This window comes from Dipodomys ordii, unplaced genomic scaffold (assembly GCF_000151885.1).
Source record: "Dipodomys ordii isolate 6190 unplaced genomic scaffold, Dord_2.0 Scaffold34, whole genome shotgun sequence".
NCBI classification, from domain to species: Eukaryota; Metazoa; Chordata; class Mammalia; order Rodentia; family Heteromyidae; genus Dipodomys; species Dipodomys ordii.
The window spans coordinates 10,745,228-10,762,480 of NW_012267250.1; the positions used below are offsets into that span (position 1 = coordinate 10,745,228).

Below are 17,253 nucleotides of genomic sequence, written 5' to 3' on the forward strand. Positions count from 1 at the left end.
AGTTTCTTACTCGTGTCTGGAAGTACTTACCAATAACAACCTCAAATCTGAGGTCTCATTTTTTTCTGTCCAGACAGGGTGTGGTGGAATATAGACTTGGAGCTAGGGAAAATGTGCATGTGGTAAATATTTTATTGCTTTTTCAGGGAGGAAAACAATGAATAGACTTGTAAGTCTCATCAAGGTCAGAATGAACATTTACTAATACACTTGGAGATGGCATTATTGCTCAATATTTATTGAGCACCTGGGTGGACTGGGCAGGATCAAATGATGTCAAAAAATCATGACTTTAATGTGTAATATGTTTCAGTCTGGGTCTTGAATAGTACATTTTTTTAAATCTATAAACACAGTCAAATGGTTTTCTAGTCTCTCTCTATTCTGGGTCTAGTCTGGGAAAATCCTATTCTATTTCCACATCATAGCTCCACCAGACCTTGTATTTACCCCCATCTCTCTGCCTTGGCTCCTGCCTTCCTCTGCTGGAATTTTTCCTATAAATACCATCCACCATCCCTCCAACTTTCCCACCTTTCAAAGCCAGGGCCCTACCTTTATCTCCATGAAACTTTCTCCATTATTTGCCTCCTTCTGATCTCTTCTTTTCTTTCTCTCATTCTTTCTTTCTTTCTTTTCCAGTCCTGGGGCTTGAACTCAGGGCCTGGAGGCTGTCCCTGAGCCTCTTTATCCTCAAGGCTAACAAATTTGAGCCATAGCACCACTTTGGGCTTTATCTGAGTAGTTTATTGGTGATAAGAGTCTCAAGGGGGCTGGGAAGGTGACTCAGTGGTAGACTGCTTGCCTTGTATGCATGAGGCCCTGGGTTCCATTCCTCAGTACCACATAAGCAGAAAAAGCTGGAAGTGGCGCTGTGGCTTAAGTGGTAAAGCACTAGCCTTGAGCTGAAGAGCTCAGGGACAGCGCCCAGGCCCAGAGTTCAGGCCCCACGACCAACAACAACAAAAAAGTCTCATGGACTTCCCTGTTTGAGCTGGCTTTTAACTGTGATCCTGAGATCTCAACCTCAGGATTACAGGTGTGAGCCACCCAGCTTGATATCTTTCTAAGAATTTCCCAACAGCTATGATATTAAAGGATTACATGGGTGAAGAGAGCTGGGACCTGTTTCAAGAAAGTGTTCTACCTCTTCAGCTATGTCTTTAGCCCTTTTTGCCTGGTTATTTTTGAGATAGAGTCTCACGTTTTTGCCTGAGCTAGAACGGAGTGTGCTAGTCCTATTTATTTTTCAGCCATAGCTGGGATGGCAGACAGGTGCCACCAAAACCAGATTTCTCTGTTTAAATGGTTTTTTGTTTTTTTTTTTTTGCCTGAACTGAACACACTTGTACCACGCTCTTCCACTCTCTGCTTTCCAAGAAGCATTATGGACATGGGCAACTGCAGCCAGTGTGAGATGATGATCTTATTTGCCTTACAGGGTTTGGGTTGGATGCGAGGGTCACCTGCTAGGTAAAATTATGGTTATGACCAAGATATCTGTGCTCATGTTGGAACCCTACAAAAACTTACACGTGGTCCAATTGTATCACCTACTTCCTGAACATTCCTGAAGTTTGTAACCACTACCTCCACTTTAGGCAAAGCTCTCATCTGGTCAGGAAAAAATTGGTCAGAACTACCACAGGCATTCAGGGAAGGGGACAGATTCTAACAACATTGGCACACACACAGCTGTCAGAATGTTCCACACAGAGACGGGAGATCCCACTGACAGCTGCTTGTGCAAACCAGAAATGACCACCATGTCATAGACTTGAACTGCATCTCAGACTTCCTGAGCTGATATCAGCATGGCCAGTCCTACCCTGGACCACAAAGACACCATATATCAGAGCCTCTGAGGTCTCAGCTCAGCTGTTGTGGTGAGGATCATTCTGGGGGAGATTCACTTGTTGCAAATATCTCAAAAGGAGTCAAGATAAGGAAATGGAAAAGCCAGGCACTGGTGGCCCACACCTGTCATCCTAGCTACTCAGGAGGTTGAGAACTGAGGATCATGGTTCAAAGCCAACCCAGGCAGGAAAGTCCATGAGACTCTTATCTCCAATTAACCACCAGAAAACTGGAAGTGGTGTTGTGGCTTAAATGGTAGAGTGCTTGCCTTGAGCTGAAGAGCTCAGGGACAGCGCCCAGGCCCACAGTTTAAGCCCCATGACAGGAAAGAGAGAGAGAGAGAGAAAGAGAGAGAGAGAGAGGAGAACACCCAGGCTGACACCTGTAATTATATATACAGAAAAGTCCATGAGATTCTTATCTCCAAAATGCTGGAAGGGGGCTATGGTTCAAGTGGTAGAGTATCAGCCTTGAGTGAAAAATCTAACAGAGAGCATGCAGGCCCTGAGTTCAAGCCACATTTATCAGCACAAAAACTAGTCAGGGGGTAGAAGAAAGAATCTTAAGAGCTTTTATCTTTTGCATATAGCAGACTAGACATTTTACTTAACATATACGAATTCATTCTAAATCCAAAAGCCTTAATAAGAGAGTATTATTCTTATCCTTATTTTTCAAATAAGATGCAGAAAGATTAAGCTACCGGCCAAGGTCTCAGCTTGTGAGTGCACAGTACAGCTTGCATGTAGACCCAGGGGTCTGGTTTTCAAGTCCATGCAGAAGCAATGAGCTCTGCCAGCTATCTTTCAGCATGGGCCAGACATGGCTCAAAACAAACAAAAAGCAAAACACCAGGAGGCAATTGTCAAAATTGTTCCTTTGAGGAACAATTCCCATGACTTGGTGAGAAAGACACTATCAGTTCAGAAAATGTACTTGGGAATGGAGAGATGACTCAGGGATAGACTTCCAGCTGTGAGTGAAAAAGCCAAACTAGAGAGTCCATCTCTGAGTTCAAACTCCAGGACTAGCACAAGAAAGAAGAAAAAAGGCAAAAGGAAAGTACTCCCACACACAGGAGGAGTCCATGCTAGGACAAGGGAAGCAAGGACGGACTCCCCTGGCCAGGAGACCTCAACGTTCTCAACTATATATAGTGGTTCCAAATTAAGGACAGGTGGAAGAGACAACACACTTATGTAACTCAATATTGTTTCTTATATAACTATGTTTACAGACTATGTCAAAGGTCTGGGCAACTTCAAATGAGATCATGTGCACGGAATCTGTAGCTTACCCCACTCAGTCCATAAAGTCAAAAAGAGGTCAAAGTTAATTTGGGTGCTCAAATGACCATGACTCAGACAACTATACCGTCAGTCTCTACCTGCTCTTCAATTTCAATCTCTACCTCCTCTTAAGTTTCTAGAAAGCCTCAAAGAGAAGAGCCACACATGTGCCCACAGCCTAGCTAGTAGTGTTAGACACACCACAGAGTGCTCCATCGGTTCAGGGTCCTGCTTCTTCCTGTCCACACCAGCAGTTTCTCATATGGTCACAAAGGAAGGTCCTCCAAGGCCTTTCAGAAACTACCAAAGCCACCAGTACAGAGCACCAGAAACACTGGGAAAAGTTCAGAAGTCAGGCGAGAGTCTCCTTCTCAGCTAGCTTCATGCCACATCTCAATTGGGCGCCCAAACAGCTCTGTCTACAACCAGAATTTCCCAAATGTCTCTACTAAAAGCAGTTTACCCGAGTCTTTCTGCCAAGTTTCTGGTCTTTACCTTTCCACAAGAGGGTCTCAAATTCAATCACAGAGACTGAACAGGAAATAGGACATTGACACCATCCTATTTACCCATTCATTCATTCATCCAGGCACCTATCCTAGTGATTAACATAAATCCAGGCCAACTGCTGTGTCTGACATGGTTTAAGGTATTGTGTGTAAAAATTAAGTAAGATAGGTTACAGCAAGCATATGACCTATTCCTATAATCCTAGCCCTGAGGAGACTGAGATGAAATGATTACTTGAGCTCAGGAGTTCAAGACAACTGAGCGAGACATATTTCCAAAGTTCTCTACCCTCATAGAGCTTGTATTCTAATGCAAAAGAACTGTGAACAATTAGCCCAATTAATAATTCTCAGGGTGCCATTATGATGAAGATGAAAACTAAATAATGTGACATAATGAGACACTAAGAATTTACCTCAAATAAAGTCAGATTCGTTATCACTATCAGATCAATAGCTTCTATTCATAACAAATATTGTGTAACAGAACACAGAACATTAAGATGAAATTCGTAGATAATATAGATTGCTTTTACATATAATTTAAAAATTTCATGTATATGTGCATAAATACATACACATATGTATACCTAAGTATACATTTTATTTCTAACAAAATAGAGATATGGAAGGCATAGTCCTAATAACAACATATATTTCAGCTGGGTACTGATAGCTAATGCCTATCATCCTAGCTATTCAGGAGGCTGAGATCTGAGGATCACAGTTCAAAGCCAGCCCTGGCAAAAAAGTCTATGAGTGGAAGAGCACTAGCCTTGAACACAAAGGCTCAGGGACAGTTACCAGGTCCTGAGTTCAAACCCCAGGACCAGGGGAAAAAAAAAACCATACATTTCAAAATGTACATGATCGGGCATGAAGATATAATGAAGCTATTAAATGTTTGCTTCCATACAATGAATCACTATGAATGTAATACCTTAAATTATCCACTGATTACAGGAGTGTTACAAGCAACTCAAAAACCAGCAGCATCATTGCCCTTGATGACATAGTTTATATCAATAGGGACTGGCCCTGGGATGCCTCAAACAAAACAAAGGCTGGCTGACATGTCATCAATATAGTTGGAAATTGCATCTCCAGAAAGTGCAGGGGATGCCACGCAAAAATATTAATTAGGTATCAGATTTCTATGGCTCTGTGGAGTGAGTTCTTGGCATAGGTTTTTCTCTACATGACTGTCCAGTAGGACAATGTTGGGCAGTACATAGAATAATCTTTCATTGGGATTCATTGAGGGTCTTCTGCCACATACTGCCTCACACCTAATCATCCTGTGCCTCCTTTTTGTTCCTACTCTGTCACTAAATGCCAGTAGCTAATGCCTAAACAATATCAACAGAAAGGCCCCTCTATGTTCTCTGAATACCTCCCAAGGAGCTAGGTCCCCTGCGGAGCACTTTGCAAAATGGATTACAAAAATCTAAGTGGGGAACTACTCCTAAAGCTAGAACTGACTGATCGAAGGGAGAGTGCCCAGAGAAAGATCATTTCAGGCAAAGGGAATGCCTGGTTCCCAATTGCTACCATAATACAAAAAGCATGGATGATTCAAGTTGCAGAAAGACTGGTGTAACCAGAATGAGTTTAGTAAGGACAATGGTGAAAGATGGTTTTGAGAAAGGCAGACAAAGGTCAAGCCTCATAGGGCTTTACAGGCCAAATATTTGGACTGTACTAGTCTGACAGAAGCTTACTAAGAAGAGTTGCTCAGCAAAGCAAGGCCATTGTTTAACTTGGATAGTGAAGTGTCTGTGGAGAATGCATGGTGAGAGAGAAGCCAGAAGGCCTATGGGGAAACCAGATATTCAGGAAAAAATAGTGGTGGCTTGGTCTGGGGCATTAGGAGAGATGGTGAGAAATGGGTAGTTTTAAGACTAAGTTTGGAAGAAGTGGAAGGGTGGGGGAAGAAGAAGTAGTTGAGGATAATCATTTGTACATATTTTTGTTTGTTTTAGTTTTAATTTATTAAAAACAACAGAATTGGGGCTGGGAAGGTAGCTTAGTGGTAGAGTACTTGCCTAGCATGCATGAAGCTGGAAGTGGTGCTGTGGCTCAAGTGGTAGAGTGCTAGCCTTGAGCAAAAGAAGCTTAGGGCAGCGCCCAGGCCCTGAGTTCAAGCGCCAGGACTAGAAAAAAACAAAAACAAAAAACAAAGTTGTACTTTGGAGGTTGGAAAATCCAAGATTAAGTGCATTCAAGTCCAAATCACTTGTGCATTCAATATCTGATCATTTTGACCTTCGCTGAGTGTGCTGTTACCATTTCCTACATTGGAAAATGAAAGCATAGTTTTTATTTATTTGCTTCAGTGACTACCAAGAATTCTATTTTGAGCCCAAGCATGGTGACATATGCATGTGATCTTAGCTATCTGACAGGCAGAAGCAGGAAGATCAGGAGTTCAATGCCAACCTGGGCGTAAAGGAACCCTACAACAAACAAACAAATAACTAATAAAACCAACCGAAATGGGGACAGAACTCGAGTGGTAAAGGAATTGACTAGAATACATGAGTACCTTGTTTCAATCATGTTACCACTCCAGCCACCCCCCCAAAAAAGAAAAGTCTTGAATGTTCTATTTGAGATGACCATTAGATACTTAAGTATGCAAATAGGTAAATGCATAATCTAGAGGTTTGATTAAAGACAACTCTTGGTTACAAGTTTGGGAGCTACTGAAATATAGATGGTTTAGGTTTTTTTTTGTTTTTAATTTTGTTGTTGATAGTCCTGGGACTTGAACTCGGGACCTGGGCACTGACCCTTAGCTCTTTTGCTCAAGGCTAGCACTTTACCACTTGAGTCACAGCTCCACTTCTAACTTTTTTTTGTCAGTCGTGGGACTTGAACTCTGGGCTTGGGCGCTGTTCCTGTGCTCTTCAGCTCAACATGAGCACTCTACTGCTTGAGCCACAGCACCACTTCCGGTTTTCTGGGGGGGGGGGTTATTGGAGATAAGAGTCTTGTGGACCTTCCTGCCCGGGCTGGCTTTGAACCTCGATCCTCAGATCTCAGCCTCCTGAGTAGCTAGGATTACAGGTGTAAGCCACTGGCGTCCGACTCACTTCTAGCTTTTTGTTGGTTAATTGTTGATTCTCATGGACTTTTTTTTTTTTTGGTCAGTCATGGGACTTGAACTCTGGGCTTGGGAGCTGTCTCTGAGCTCTTCAGCTCAAGGCAATCGCTCTACCACTTGAGCCACAGCGCCACTTCCACTTATTGGAGATAAGAGTTTCATGGACTTTCCTGCCTGGGCTGGCTTTGAACTGTGATCTGAGGAGATCTCAGCCTCCTGAGTAGCTAGTATTATAGATGTGAGCCACCAACTCTATATGGCTTTTCAAATCAGCCTGCTTAAACTACCTAGGAGAATGGTATTGCTGGAATACAGCAAGGCCCAGAACCTCGGAGTATAGGGCTTCTCAGAAATGAGATAGGGAAGTGGGACATGGTGTTATAAGCCTGTCATCCCAGCTCCTGGGAGTCTGAGAAAAAGTAGCCTGAGTTCCAGGCTACCCTGGACTACATAAAACAAAACCTCGTTGAAGGAAAGAAAGAAAGAGAGAAAGAAAGAAAGCTAGGTTCTAGTGGTTCATACCTGAAATCCTAGTTACTCAGGAGACTGAGATCTAATGATTGTAGTTTGAGGCCAGCCTGAGCAGGAAAGTGTGTGAGACTCATATCTCCAGTTAACTAACAAAAAGCCGAAAGTGGATGTGTGTCTCAAGTAGTAGAGTGTCAGCCTTGAAGGAAATAGATAGGTGAGAGGCAGAAGGCCTTAGTTCAAGCCCCCATACCAGCACCAAAAATAAAGGAGGGAGGGAAAGAGAAAAGGAGAGAGGGGAAAGGGAGGAGGGAAGAGGGAAGTGGTAAGAGGGAAGAGGCAGAGAAAAGCTAGGCAGTTACTATCATAGCAACCAGTGTGGCAGATCCATTCTGTGTGGAGGTTGATCATTTTAACCTTTGGAAGGAGGTTGCTGTTCCTCAAAATTCATAAAGTTATGAAAACAATATTAGGTTCAGGGTGAATGAGAACAAAAATCATTTCAATGGCTTTTTTCTCATTTGACTTCATAATCATTATACATATGACTATACCTTTGTAATGTAATCCTGAGATGTTAATAGAAAGATAAGTCAATTTTTCCTTGATTTGGCATTCTTGCTCAAGGTTTGGGTGTTTTGCTATTATTAATCATTTACAAAATATTTTTCAGCTTTATAAGTCATAAATGGCAATGCCACGCTCATTTTAGGATGGAAATCGAATTTGCTTCATAAGCTGTAAGATATTGGGGCTTTGCACAGTGTTTCCTCAAGTGCTCCCTTAAATGCTTTTTGAAATGACAACTCTCATTAACAAGTTGTCATCAATGTCCTCATTTTGGTGTTGCATTATTTTTGTTTCATCAAGGTCGATGTATCATGTAAATTAGCTGGAATTTTAAATAGCTTCTCTTATTAGTGAAAGATTTCAAACAACACACCAGTTTATTCATTACCTCTATTCACAATCTGTTTCTTCCTCCTAATGTGCTACTGCATTGATTTTTCAAAATTTTTATTACAGTTTACTTCTCAATGTCAGAAAAAGTTTCTCTCTCACTTTTGTGTTCATATTCCATTATCTTTTTTCAGAATTTTCTGTATATTAGTTATGAAGTCAAATTTAAAATGGCATAAGAAGCCAGTTGTGGCACATTCTAGCACTTGAGAGGCTACGTCAGGAGGTCTGAAGTTCAAGACGAGCCTACATTGAATTGTGACACTCTGTCTTCAAAATTGTGTGTGTGTGTGTGTGTGTGTGTGTGTGTGTGTGCGCGCGCATGCGTGCGTGCGCCAGAATCTGGGTTAGAACTTCGGTTGCAAGGCTCTTTCTTGACTTTTGCTTTTTTCCTTAAGACTGGCATGCTACACCTTGAGCTATTTTTGCTTTTTTTGCTGGTTAATTGGAGATGGAGTCTGATTGTGTTGGTTTCAAACAGCAATCCTCAGATTTCAGCCTTCTGAGTATCTAGGATTACAGGTATGAGCCAATGGTGCCTGGCTTAAAGTTAGCAATAAAGGAAAAAATTAAATGATATAAAAGTAGCATGTTTTATATAAGTTCAAATTGGAAGTACAAACATCATTTTTCTTTCATTTTATTAAAATATGCTAAAGCATTTTTCCAAATGTCAATTAAAACAGCTATTACAGTTTGGACATGACGTTCCTCCACACATAACAAAACTGTGTTGAAGGCTGGGTGCCCAACTGGTCCTGCTATCTTGGGAGGTTCTGGAAATAAATGGGGGCGGAGCCTACCTGGAGGAAGCAAGTCACATCTCACTGGGGATATCTCTTTGACAGAGGCCCCTGGGCCCTTTCCCATCTACACTTTACTTCCTAGTTGCTCTGAATGGATGTGCAACCTTTTCCATCACTCCCATTGTCAGGATGAACTAAAACCTCTGAATTTGTGAGAAAACTGAGGGAAATTGAAATCTGAGGTTCATGCTTCAAAGCTAGCCCAGACAGAAAAAGTCTATGAAACCATTATCTCCATTTAACCAGCCAAGAAAATGTAAGTGGAGCTGTAGCTACATTGCTAAAGCTCCAGTCTTGAGCAAACAAACAACAACAAAAACCCAACAACAACACCTAAGGGATAGTGCCCAGGCCTTGAGTTCAAGCCCCAGTACCCGTTTAAAAATAATGAATTAATATTTAAAAATTTAAAAATAAAACAACTTCAATTTTCATTCACTGCTGGTGGAAGTATAAATACGTGGAAGCCTTGGGAATCATCTTCTGTATTTACTAAAACTGAATATATGTATAGTACACAAAGTAGCAATTCTGCTCTTACTCAGCATACATCCTCTAGAAAAACATACACAGAACATTCATATTAGCTTTAGTCATGGGTATTTGTTATATTGTAAGACAAATTAATTACAAATAAATAAAAGATGTCATCAGGGAATACTGATAATAGTTGGCCATAACGAAGGATTGCCATTTATTCAAACTTGCACAATAAGGTCCATTAAAAAAAGTTTATGAACTATTAATGAACCACAAGAATAGATTATTTGTACACTTAAAAACCAACTTCCTTTAAAATCCAGTCCAAAAATATGATTTAATCAGGTATGATACTTACTGTGTGGTCATTAGTGCTCAAATTTTAATATGGGAAAAAAATCAACAATATATACTGATTCATTCCTGCAATTCTGTAACTTTTTCTCTAAAATGACTAGAACTGGAAGAATGTGAGGCGCACTGGAAAGCATGAGAGTTCTGAAGATTTTGGAACTGGAGAGAGAATTGAGCATGGAATAACCTAAATGTCTAGCCAGAGAGAAAGTCTGGCCAGATTCCACATATGCTGTGAAAATTCTTTGGCCACAGTTCCGATGTCTTAACATCTGAGATTACATCACCTTTCCCACAGTAGATTTTGGACCAAATGACGATGAATATGACAGAAACAAGTTAGAGTAGAGGTATTGGTATGTATTGGTCATATTTTCTTACCTCTGTCTCTTCTTTCTCCTCCCCTCCTTCTTCTTCCCCTCTCCTTTTCTTCTTAGATTCCTTTTATTCCTTCTTTCTTCTGGAATCATAGAATTACCCTAGTTTTGAAATCATGTATGCCAAGAGATAATCTCTCAAAAGACTGAAGGATTTTTAGTTCCCTGAAGGGTGGAAAGAATATTTTTAAACATAAAGACTATAACAGAAGGGCAAATTTGATTAATGAACATTATATGTAGACATGTAAATATCACAATGAAACCCTTTCATACAATTCACTTATGCGAAAATAAAACAGATAACACTTTTTCCCTTTTTTCCTAAAAACAAAACAGGAAGAAATAACAACAACAAAAAAACCAACCAAACAAACAAACAAAAAGACTCTGTAGCGAGTACCAGTTGTTCATTTCTGTAATCCTAGCTATTCAAGAGGCTGAGATTTAAGACTCCTGGTTTGAAGCCTGCCTGGGTAGGAAAGTTTAAGAGACTCTTATTTCCAATTAAGCACCAAACAAAGCTCAAGTAGTAGAATGCTAGCCTTGAGCAAAAATGTTTAGAGACTAGCTGGGGGCTGGGGGGTTCACACTTGTGAGCTAATCAGGAGCCTGAGATCTGAGGATTGTTCAAAGCCAGCGTGAGCAGGAAAATCCCTGTGCCTCTTATCTCCAAAAAACTGCTCCGAAAAGGCCAGAAGTGGTACTGAGGCTCAGGGCCAGCTCACTTTTCCAGAGTTAAAGCCCCAGAACCAGCAAAAAAAAAAAGAGTGCTTAGAGACAACACCTAGGCCCCAAATTTAAGCCCAAGGACTAGCACATCAAACAAATCTGCAAAGTAAGTATGATACAGAAAATTCAACCAGTGATCTTGGTCAGGAGCCCAGGTCTCTAGAGCTTGGGCCAGCCTAGCTTACACAGCAAGACCCTATCTCAAACAAACAAAACAAGGGCGCTTGGAATGCAGCTTAAGGTAGAACACTTGCCCAGGAAGTGGGGCTCTAGGTTTAATCCCTAACCCTCTCACCAAAATAATTAATTAATACATTTGTCTAATTTGGGGAAGGGAAGGGGAATAATAAAATGCTGAAACAAGGACACAGGATGACCCATTACAACAAGGATACCCACAAGACACTATATTGAAAATGAACTTTACCACTTGGGGAGGGGGGGAGTGAAGAAAGTGGGGAATGGAAGGGATAATGGGACAACAAGGGGAAGGGTAACAATGCTCCACAAGAAATGTACTCATTGCCTTACTCACTGTACAGCATCTTTACAATAAAATACAAGTTAAAACAAAAAGAATTAATTGATGGCAAAAATGTTATCAGTTGCCTCGTCAAGGTTGTCAAATACATGTCTCCTGAACTAGTCCTGTTTAGATGGGGTGTTAGCAAACAACATGGAATGCAGGAGAACTGCAAAATATATGTTTTTAAATGAAACTGCTGGAAAATAGCTCTTTGAAAACTGAGTTGAGGTTTGGCAACATATCCTAGCTCTGGGGAGGTAGAAGCCAGAGGATTTTAAGTTCAAGACCAGCCTCACCTACATAATGAGACCCTATCTCAGGACAAAATAGAATGACAAAAAAGAAACATCTAGAACAGTTAGGACACTTCTGTCTTTTGAATACAACCATTTCTTTCCTACCATTCAGTTTCTAATTTATGATTCCTTAATCATCTTCTAATATCTCCTCAATCCATAGAGGCCTTCCCTTATGAAGAAGTCTAGGTTGACTAACACTTTGCCTCCAAGGGTCGAAGCCACTTGGAGAGCTGGGCGGTTTGAGTTCTGTAATTAGGGGTGGTAATTGTAACAGCTGAAGAGGATTTGTTGTTTGGGATATATCAGGGTTAGGAAATACCTAGAAAGAACAACATGAATGAAAGGGAGCCAGAATGGTAGCACACACCTACAGCCCCAGCTATTTAAGAAGCTAAGACTGGAAGAGATTATGAGCCCAGGAATTTGAGGTCAGCCTGGGCAACACAGTCAAACCCCAACTCAAAACAAACCCCAAATACTAAAAACAAACACACATGAAAGGGATTTCCCTTGGCATGACACAGTACAGATCAACAGGTAACATATTTTTATAAAGGGAACCCGGAAGCTCCGCTGGGGCACAATGGGCTGTGTGTTCCAAGGACATTTAAAATATGGGAGGTCTTGCTTCTGTTTCATTGTTGGAGAAACACTAACCGTACAAAGTTGACGGGACCATTGCCTTTCTATATATATTTAACTGACTTTCCCCATGTGTCAGTTACTAGAAAAAAAAAAAAAAAAACAGCAACAACCACCAAAAATCAACAGCAACAAAAACAACTTGTCCTGAAATTCTACTTTCCTTGGCTTCCCCTTGAACTTTGTTGAAAAGAATGCCCGACTCTTGTCTAATTTGGCTTTGCTATCCTGGCTCAGGGTGGAGCAAGTGAACCACTTGACCCAGTTTCCAAGGAGGTAGGGCCTACTGACCTTATGGCTCCCTTCCCCCTCTCACCAGGCTGATTCCTGCCCAGTCTGGTTTGAAAATAGTTCTTGGCAAATACCCTGGAGGAGACTAGAGCCACTAACAATAGCCACTCTCTTTTTAGCTTGCATCTCTTAGTACTTAGGGAAGTAAACTTGGAAAAACCAAAAATAACCTACATAATTGCAGTAGGCTACCCTTCCAGTCTATTTCTGCTATTGCCAACATCAGATGCCATTTCAGTAATATTTGAGCCTGTTGGAACTGAATGAGTAAATGTATAAGGGCTTGGAAATCAGCAAAGGGTTATACAAACCATTAGAACTGAGAAGGAAGATAATCTGAAAGTTTCAGGAAATAGAATCATTCAACCTCTAAGAATCGTGTGATTCAACCTAGGATTCTTCTGATTCTTTTGTACATTTTCTCTTCTTCTAATTCCTTTGCACATTTTATTATTTTATTTTATTTTTGGACTTGTATAGCAGCTTAAACTCACGGCCTCATGCTCTCTTGCTTGGCTTTTTTGTGCAAGGCTGGCATTCTACCACCTGAGCCACATCTCCACTTCCATGTGTTCAGGGATTGAAGAAGAGGAAGCAGCAAAGAAAGTAATGATGGCACCTGCATACATATTATGGCTTTCAGTCATAATCTTGGCGTGGAGGTGGGTGGGGGAGAGAACAGATTGAAACCAGAAATAGCTGAGGAGGGATTTGTTGAACATGGATGTGAGGTAAGACTCCATTTATTGAGATTGAGGCCGTAGACAAAAGTATAGTCGACATTTCAGGCCACTGTTAGACTGTGAATTATGGAGATTCAAATGTATGTGTTTTCTTCAGACGTTGTATGGTTTGGGCCGGGGATGTTAGCTCAGTGGTAGAATGCTTCTACCTGGCATGTGTAAGGCAGGTTCTATTCTAACAGCATAGGTCCAGAACATCAGGCTCAGAGTCTTGATTCTCATTGTAACCCCTTGCTTCAATTTATTTTTGTTATTGTAAAGGTGATGTACAGAAGGGTTACAGTTATATAAGTGATAATGAGTACATTTCTTTTGAACAGTGTCACCCCTTCTCTTGCTTTCTCCCAGTTTTTTTGTACCATCCCGGCTCACAGGCACAAGTTCATTTTCAACAGTGTCCAGTGAATACTTCTTCTTTCTAATAAAGATTAACAAGGTTAAAATATGGAGAAATAGAAAATGATATAGAAACATTTCTTGCTCCCCATGCAGGAAATAGCAGTTAGAGACTCCAGGGCCACTGGTTTGGTACTAGATTTGCAATTGTTTCAAAAAGCCAATTCTGCTATATCCTACTAGGTAAATCTGAACTAATTGTTGGGCAGCTTCTCAATTCCAGTTGTGATATGTCCTGAAATCCTCTACTGTGGGACTGTGCCTCAAGATGTGAATAGAAATCTGGGTCTGTTGCTCCCTAAGCTGTTCCTCTGTGTGTGTGTGTGTGTGTGTGTGTGTGCACGCACATGTGCACATGCATCCACACATGTGCAAATGCATATGCATGTGCCCGTACTGGAATTTGAACTCAGGGCCTGGACATTGCCCCTTAGATCTTTTACTTTAGTCTGGAACTTGATCACTGGAGCCAAAGCTCCATTTCTGGCATTTATTAGTGGTTAATTGGAGGTAAGAATTTCATCGACTTTCCTGCCCAGGTTGGCTTTGAACCAAGATCCTCAGATCTCAGCCTCCTGAGTAGCTAGGAATACAGGTGTAAGTCACCAGCACCCAGTTTTACATGTTTTTCTTTTTGTCTTTTATCAGTCCTGGGACTTGAACTCAGGGCCTGGGAACTGTCCCTGAGCTTCTTTTGCTAAAGGCTAGTGTTCCTACCACTTGAGTCACAGTACCACTTTCCGCTTTTTCTGTGTATGTAGTTCTGAGGAATTGAACCCAGGGCTTCATGCATGCTAGGCACTCTACCACTATGCCACATTCCCAGCCTTTTACATGTTTTTTTAAAGAATTAATTTCTTTGAAGCTGTATGACTCAGAATGGATTACCTCTTCAAGTGGATTAGCTCTTCAAATAATTGCCTTTTCTACCAGATTACTTCTTCTGGGCTACCATCAAGATCTTTCAACTGTATGCTCCAAAGTATATCTTGAATGTATCTACTTCTCTAACAATTTTTGCACATGGTAGAGAGACAATAATTTTGAATAATGAATGCATGAATAACCTTAATTCAATAGATTAACTAATTCTCCCCTACCCTGACTCATTTCCCTATAATTCATCCTCCACTTTTCAGGGACAATAATCTTTTTAAAATAGTAAATTAAAGTGGGTTACTGCAAGCCAGACCACACTAAAGCCACAAGCACACCCACGTCCATTTTCATTACAGCATTCCTACCATAGCCCCTCAGTGGATGAATGGATCAAAAAAAAGTGTAGTATAGGGCTGTTATGTGGCTTAGTAATAGAGTACTTGCCTAGCATGCATGAAGCCCTGGGTTCGATTCCTCAGTACCACATAAACAGAAAAAAACAATATGGTGCTGTGGCTCAAGTGGTATAGTGCTAGCCTTGAGCAAAAGAAACTCAAGGACAGTGCCCAGGTCTTGAGTCCAAGCCCCAAGACTGGCAAAAAAAAAAAAAAGCAAAAACAAAAAAATGTACACGCAATGGAATTCTATGCTTTCATTAGAAAGAATGATATTGTACCATTTGTAAAGAACTAAAAACATTTGGAAAAATTACATTAAGTGACATAAGCCAGACTCCAAGAAACATAGGTTGCATGGGTTCCTTCATTTGTAATATTTGGAACAAGCCTATAAATCTACAAGTAAACCCAATGGACAGTAAAAGACAAAAAGTTACACTTGGACATGATAAATTAAACAGGACTCTAAACATTCACATGGCTAGATGAAAGGTATTCTTAAAAGAGGGTCCCAAGGGCTCAGTAGCAATGCACGTATGACCATATAAAATGATGCCTATCAAAATGAACTCCAAGAAACGGAAACAAGAGGTTTTTTATTTTACTTTTTGTGGTTCTTCTGTTTTTCTTTCTGTTTTTTTTTTCTGTTTTCTTTCCGTAGCTGTTTTAGATTTCTGTACCTTTTGCTGTGCATGTAAGTTTATATGATTTGGGGAGCGGAAGAAATGGTGGGCCAAAGGGTGAACTTAAGTCAGCAGCGATACTAGACACTATGTTGGAAATGAACTGTACAACTTGGTGGGAGAGGAAGATTGGGAAAAAATCTGGGAGAAAAAGAGGGAGGGGGTAATAACACTGTTCACAATACCGGACTTATGTCTTAACTGTAACTCCTCTGTATGTCACATTTACAATAAAAAATTAAAAAATGAAGTGCTTAAAATTCTTTGAGAGATTGGAGGAAATGTGCACTGGTAGAGTGCTTCCCTAGCTTGTGTGGGGTCCTGGTTCAATCCCTAACTACACACACACACACACTCCTTCACATATTTCCCAATGAACTTGGGAATAAAACACTTCACTATGCATTAAGATGGCACATAATTACAGTCATCCGCATTCCGGGAATTGTTTGCCTGTTTGACATCTTTTGCTGTTGGTGGTGAGATCCTCGGATCTCAGCCTCCAAAATAGCTAGGATTACAGGTGTGAGCCACAGGTGCCCAGCTCTGTATGATATCTTTTGTTTGTCAACTGCATTCTGAGGATGTTGACAAATCTACCTATCCCATCAACTCTATCTTTAGAGATGTAGCATTAAAAAAAAATGCCTCCTTCAGATACCATCTTTTTAAAAAAACATTCCCTGGCTGGGCGCCGGTGGCTCAAGCCTGTAATCCCAGCTACTCGGGAGGCTGAGATCTGAGGATCATGGTTCAAAGCCAGGAAAGTCTATGCGATTCTTATCTCCAATAAACCACTAGGAAACCGGAAGTGGCCCTGTGGCTCAAGTGGTAGAGCGCTCGCCTCGAGCTGAAGAGCTGAGGGACAGTGCCCAGGCCCAGAGTTCAGGCCCCACGACCAACAAAACACAAACACCTCCTCCCACCCCCACCAACAACCAGGCCACACCCCTCACGTGACCAGGAAGTGCCTGAAGCCGAGGCTCTACCTCTCGCCAGAGGAAAGGTTTGAGCGCGCGCCAGCCGCTGTCAAGCTGGCACCGCCTTCTCGGAGCGCCACCCCCCCTCCCACCTTGAACCCGCCGCGGGCGGGCGTGCGTGACGCCATGACGCCGTGCGCGGCGCGGTAGCGACGGCGGCGCAGGGGGTGGGCCCGCCGCACGGCGTCGGAGGAGGAAGTTGCTCCCACTGCGCCCACCGTCGGCGCGCGGGGCAGAGTCCTAGTCCACGCCGCCGCGTCGCCTTGGCCGCCAGCTCCCCTCCATGTGCCCCGGCGCCGCTGCTTCCCTTCCTCAGGCCGCCGCCTACCCCGGGGTCTATGGAAGTAATGGAAGGACCCCTCAACCTGGTGAGTGGCCCACGGGGGGCCGGGGCCGGGACGCCCCCCTCACCCCCGTCCGTCCGCGCTTTGAGGCCTGGACGCGCGGCCCGTGGCGCCGAGGGGCGTCCGCAGGCCCC

General features: G+C 42.0%; 1 protein-coding gene across 2 annotated transcripts in view; it reads left to right on the forward strand.

The window, feature by feature from the left end:
* The first annotated feature begins 17,003 nt into the window (after positions 1 to 17,003).
* Nrbf2 (nuclear receptor binding factor 2) overlaps positions 17,004 to 17,253 on the forward strand; it is a 10,549-nt gene continuing 10,299 nt past the window's right edge. For both annotated transcript variants that reach the window (XM_013017242.1, XM_013017243.1), the window contains exon 1: positions 17,004 to 17,143. In XM_013017242.1, the coding sequence (XP_012872696.1) occupies positions 17,114 to 17,143 (30 nt within the window). In that variant the 5' untranslated portion in view covers positions 17,004 to 17,113. The remainder of the gene's footprint in view (positions 17,144 to 17,253) is intronic.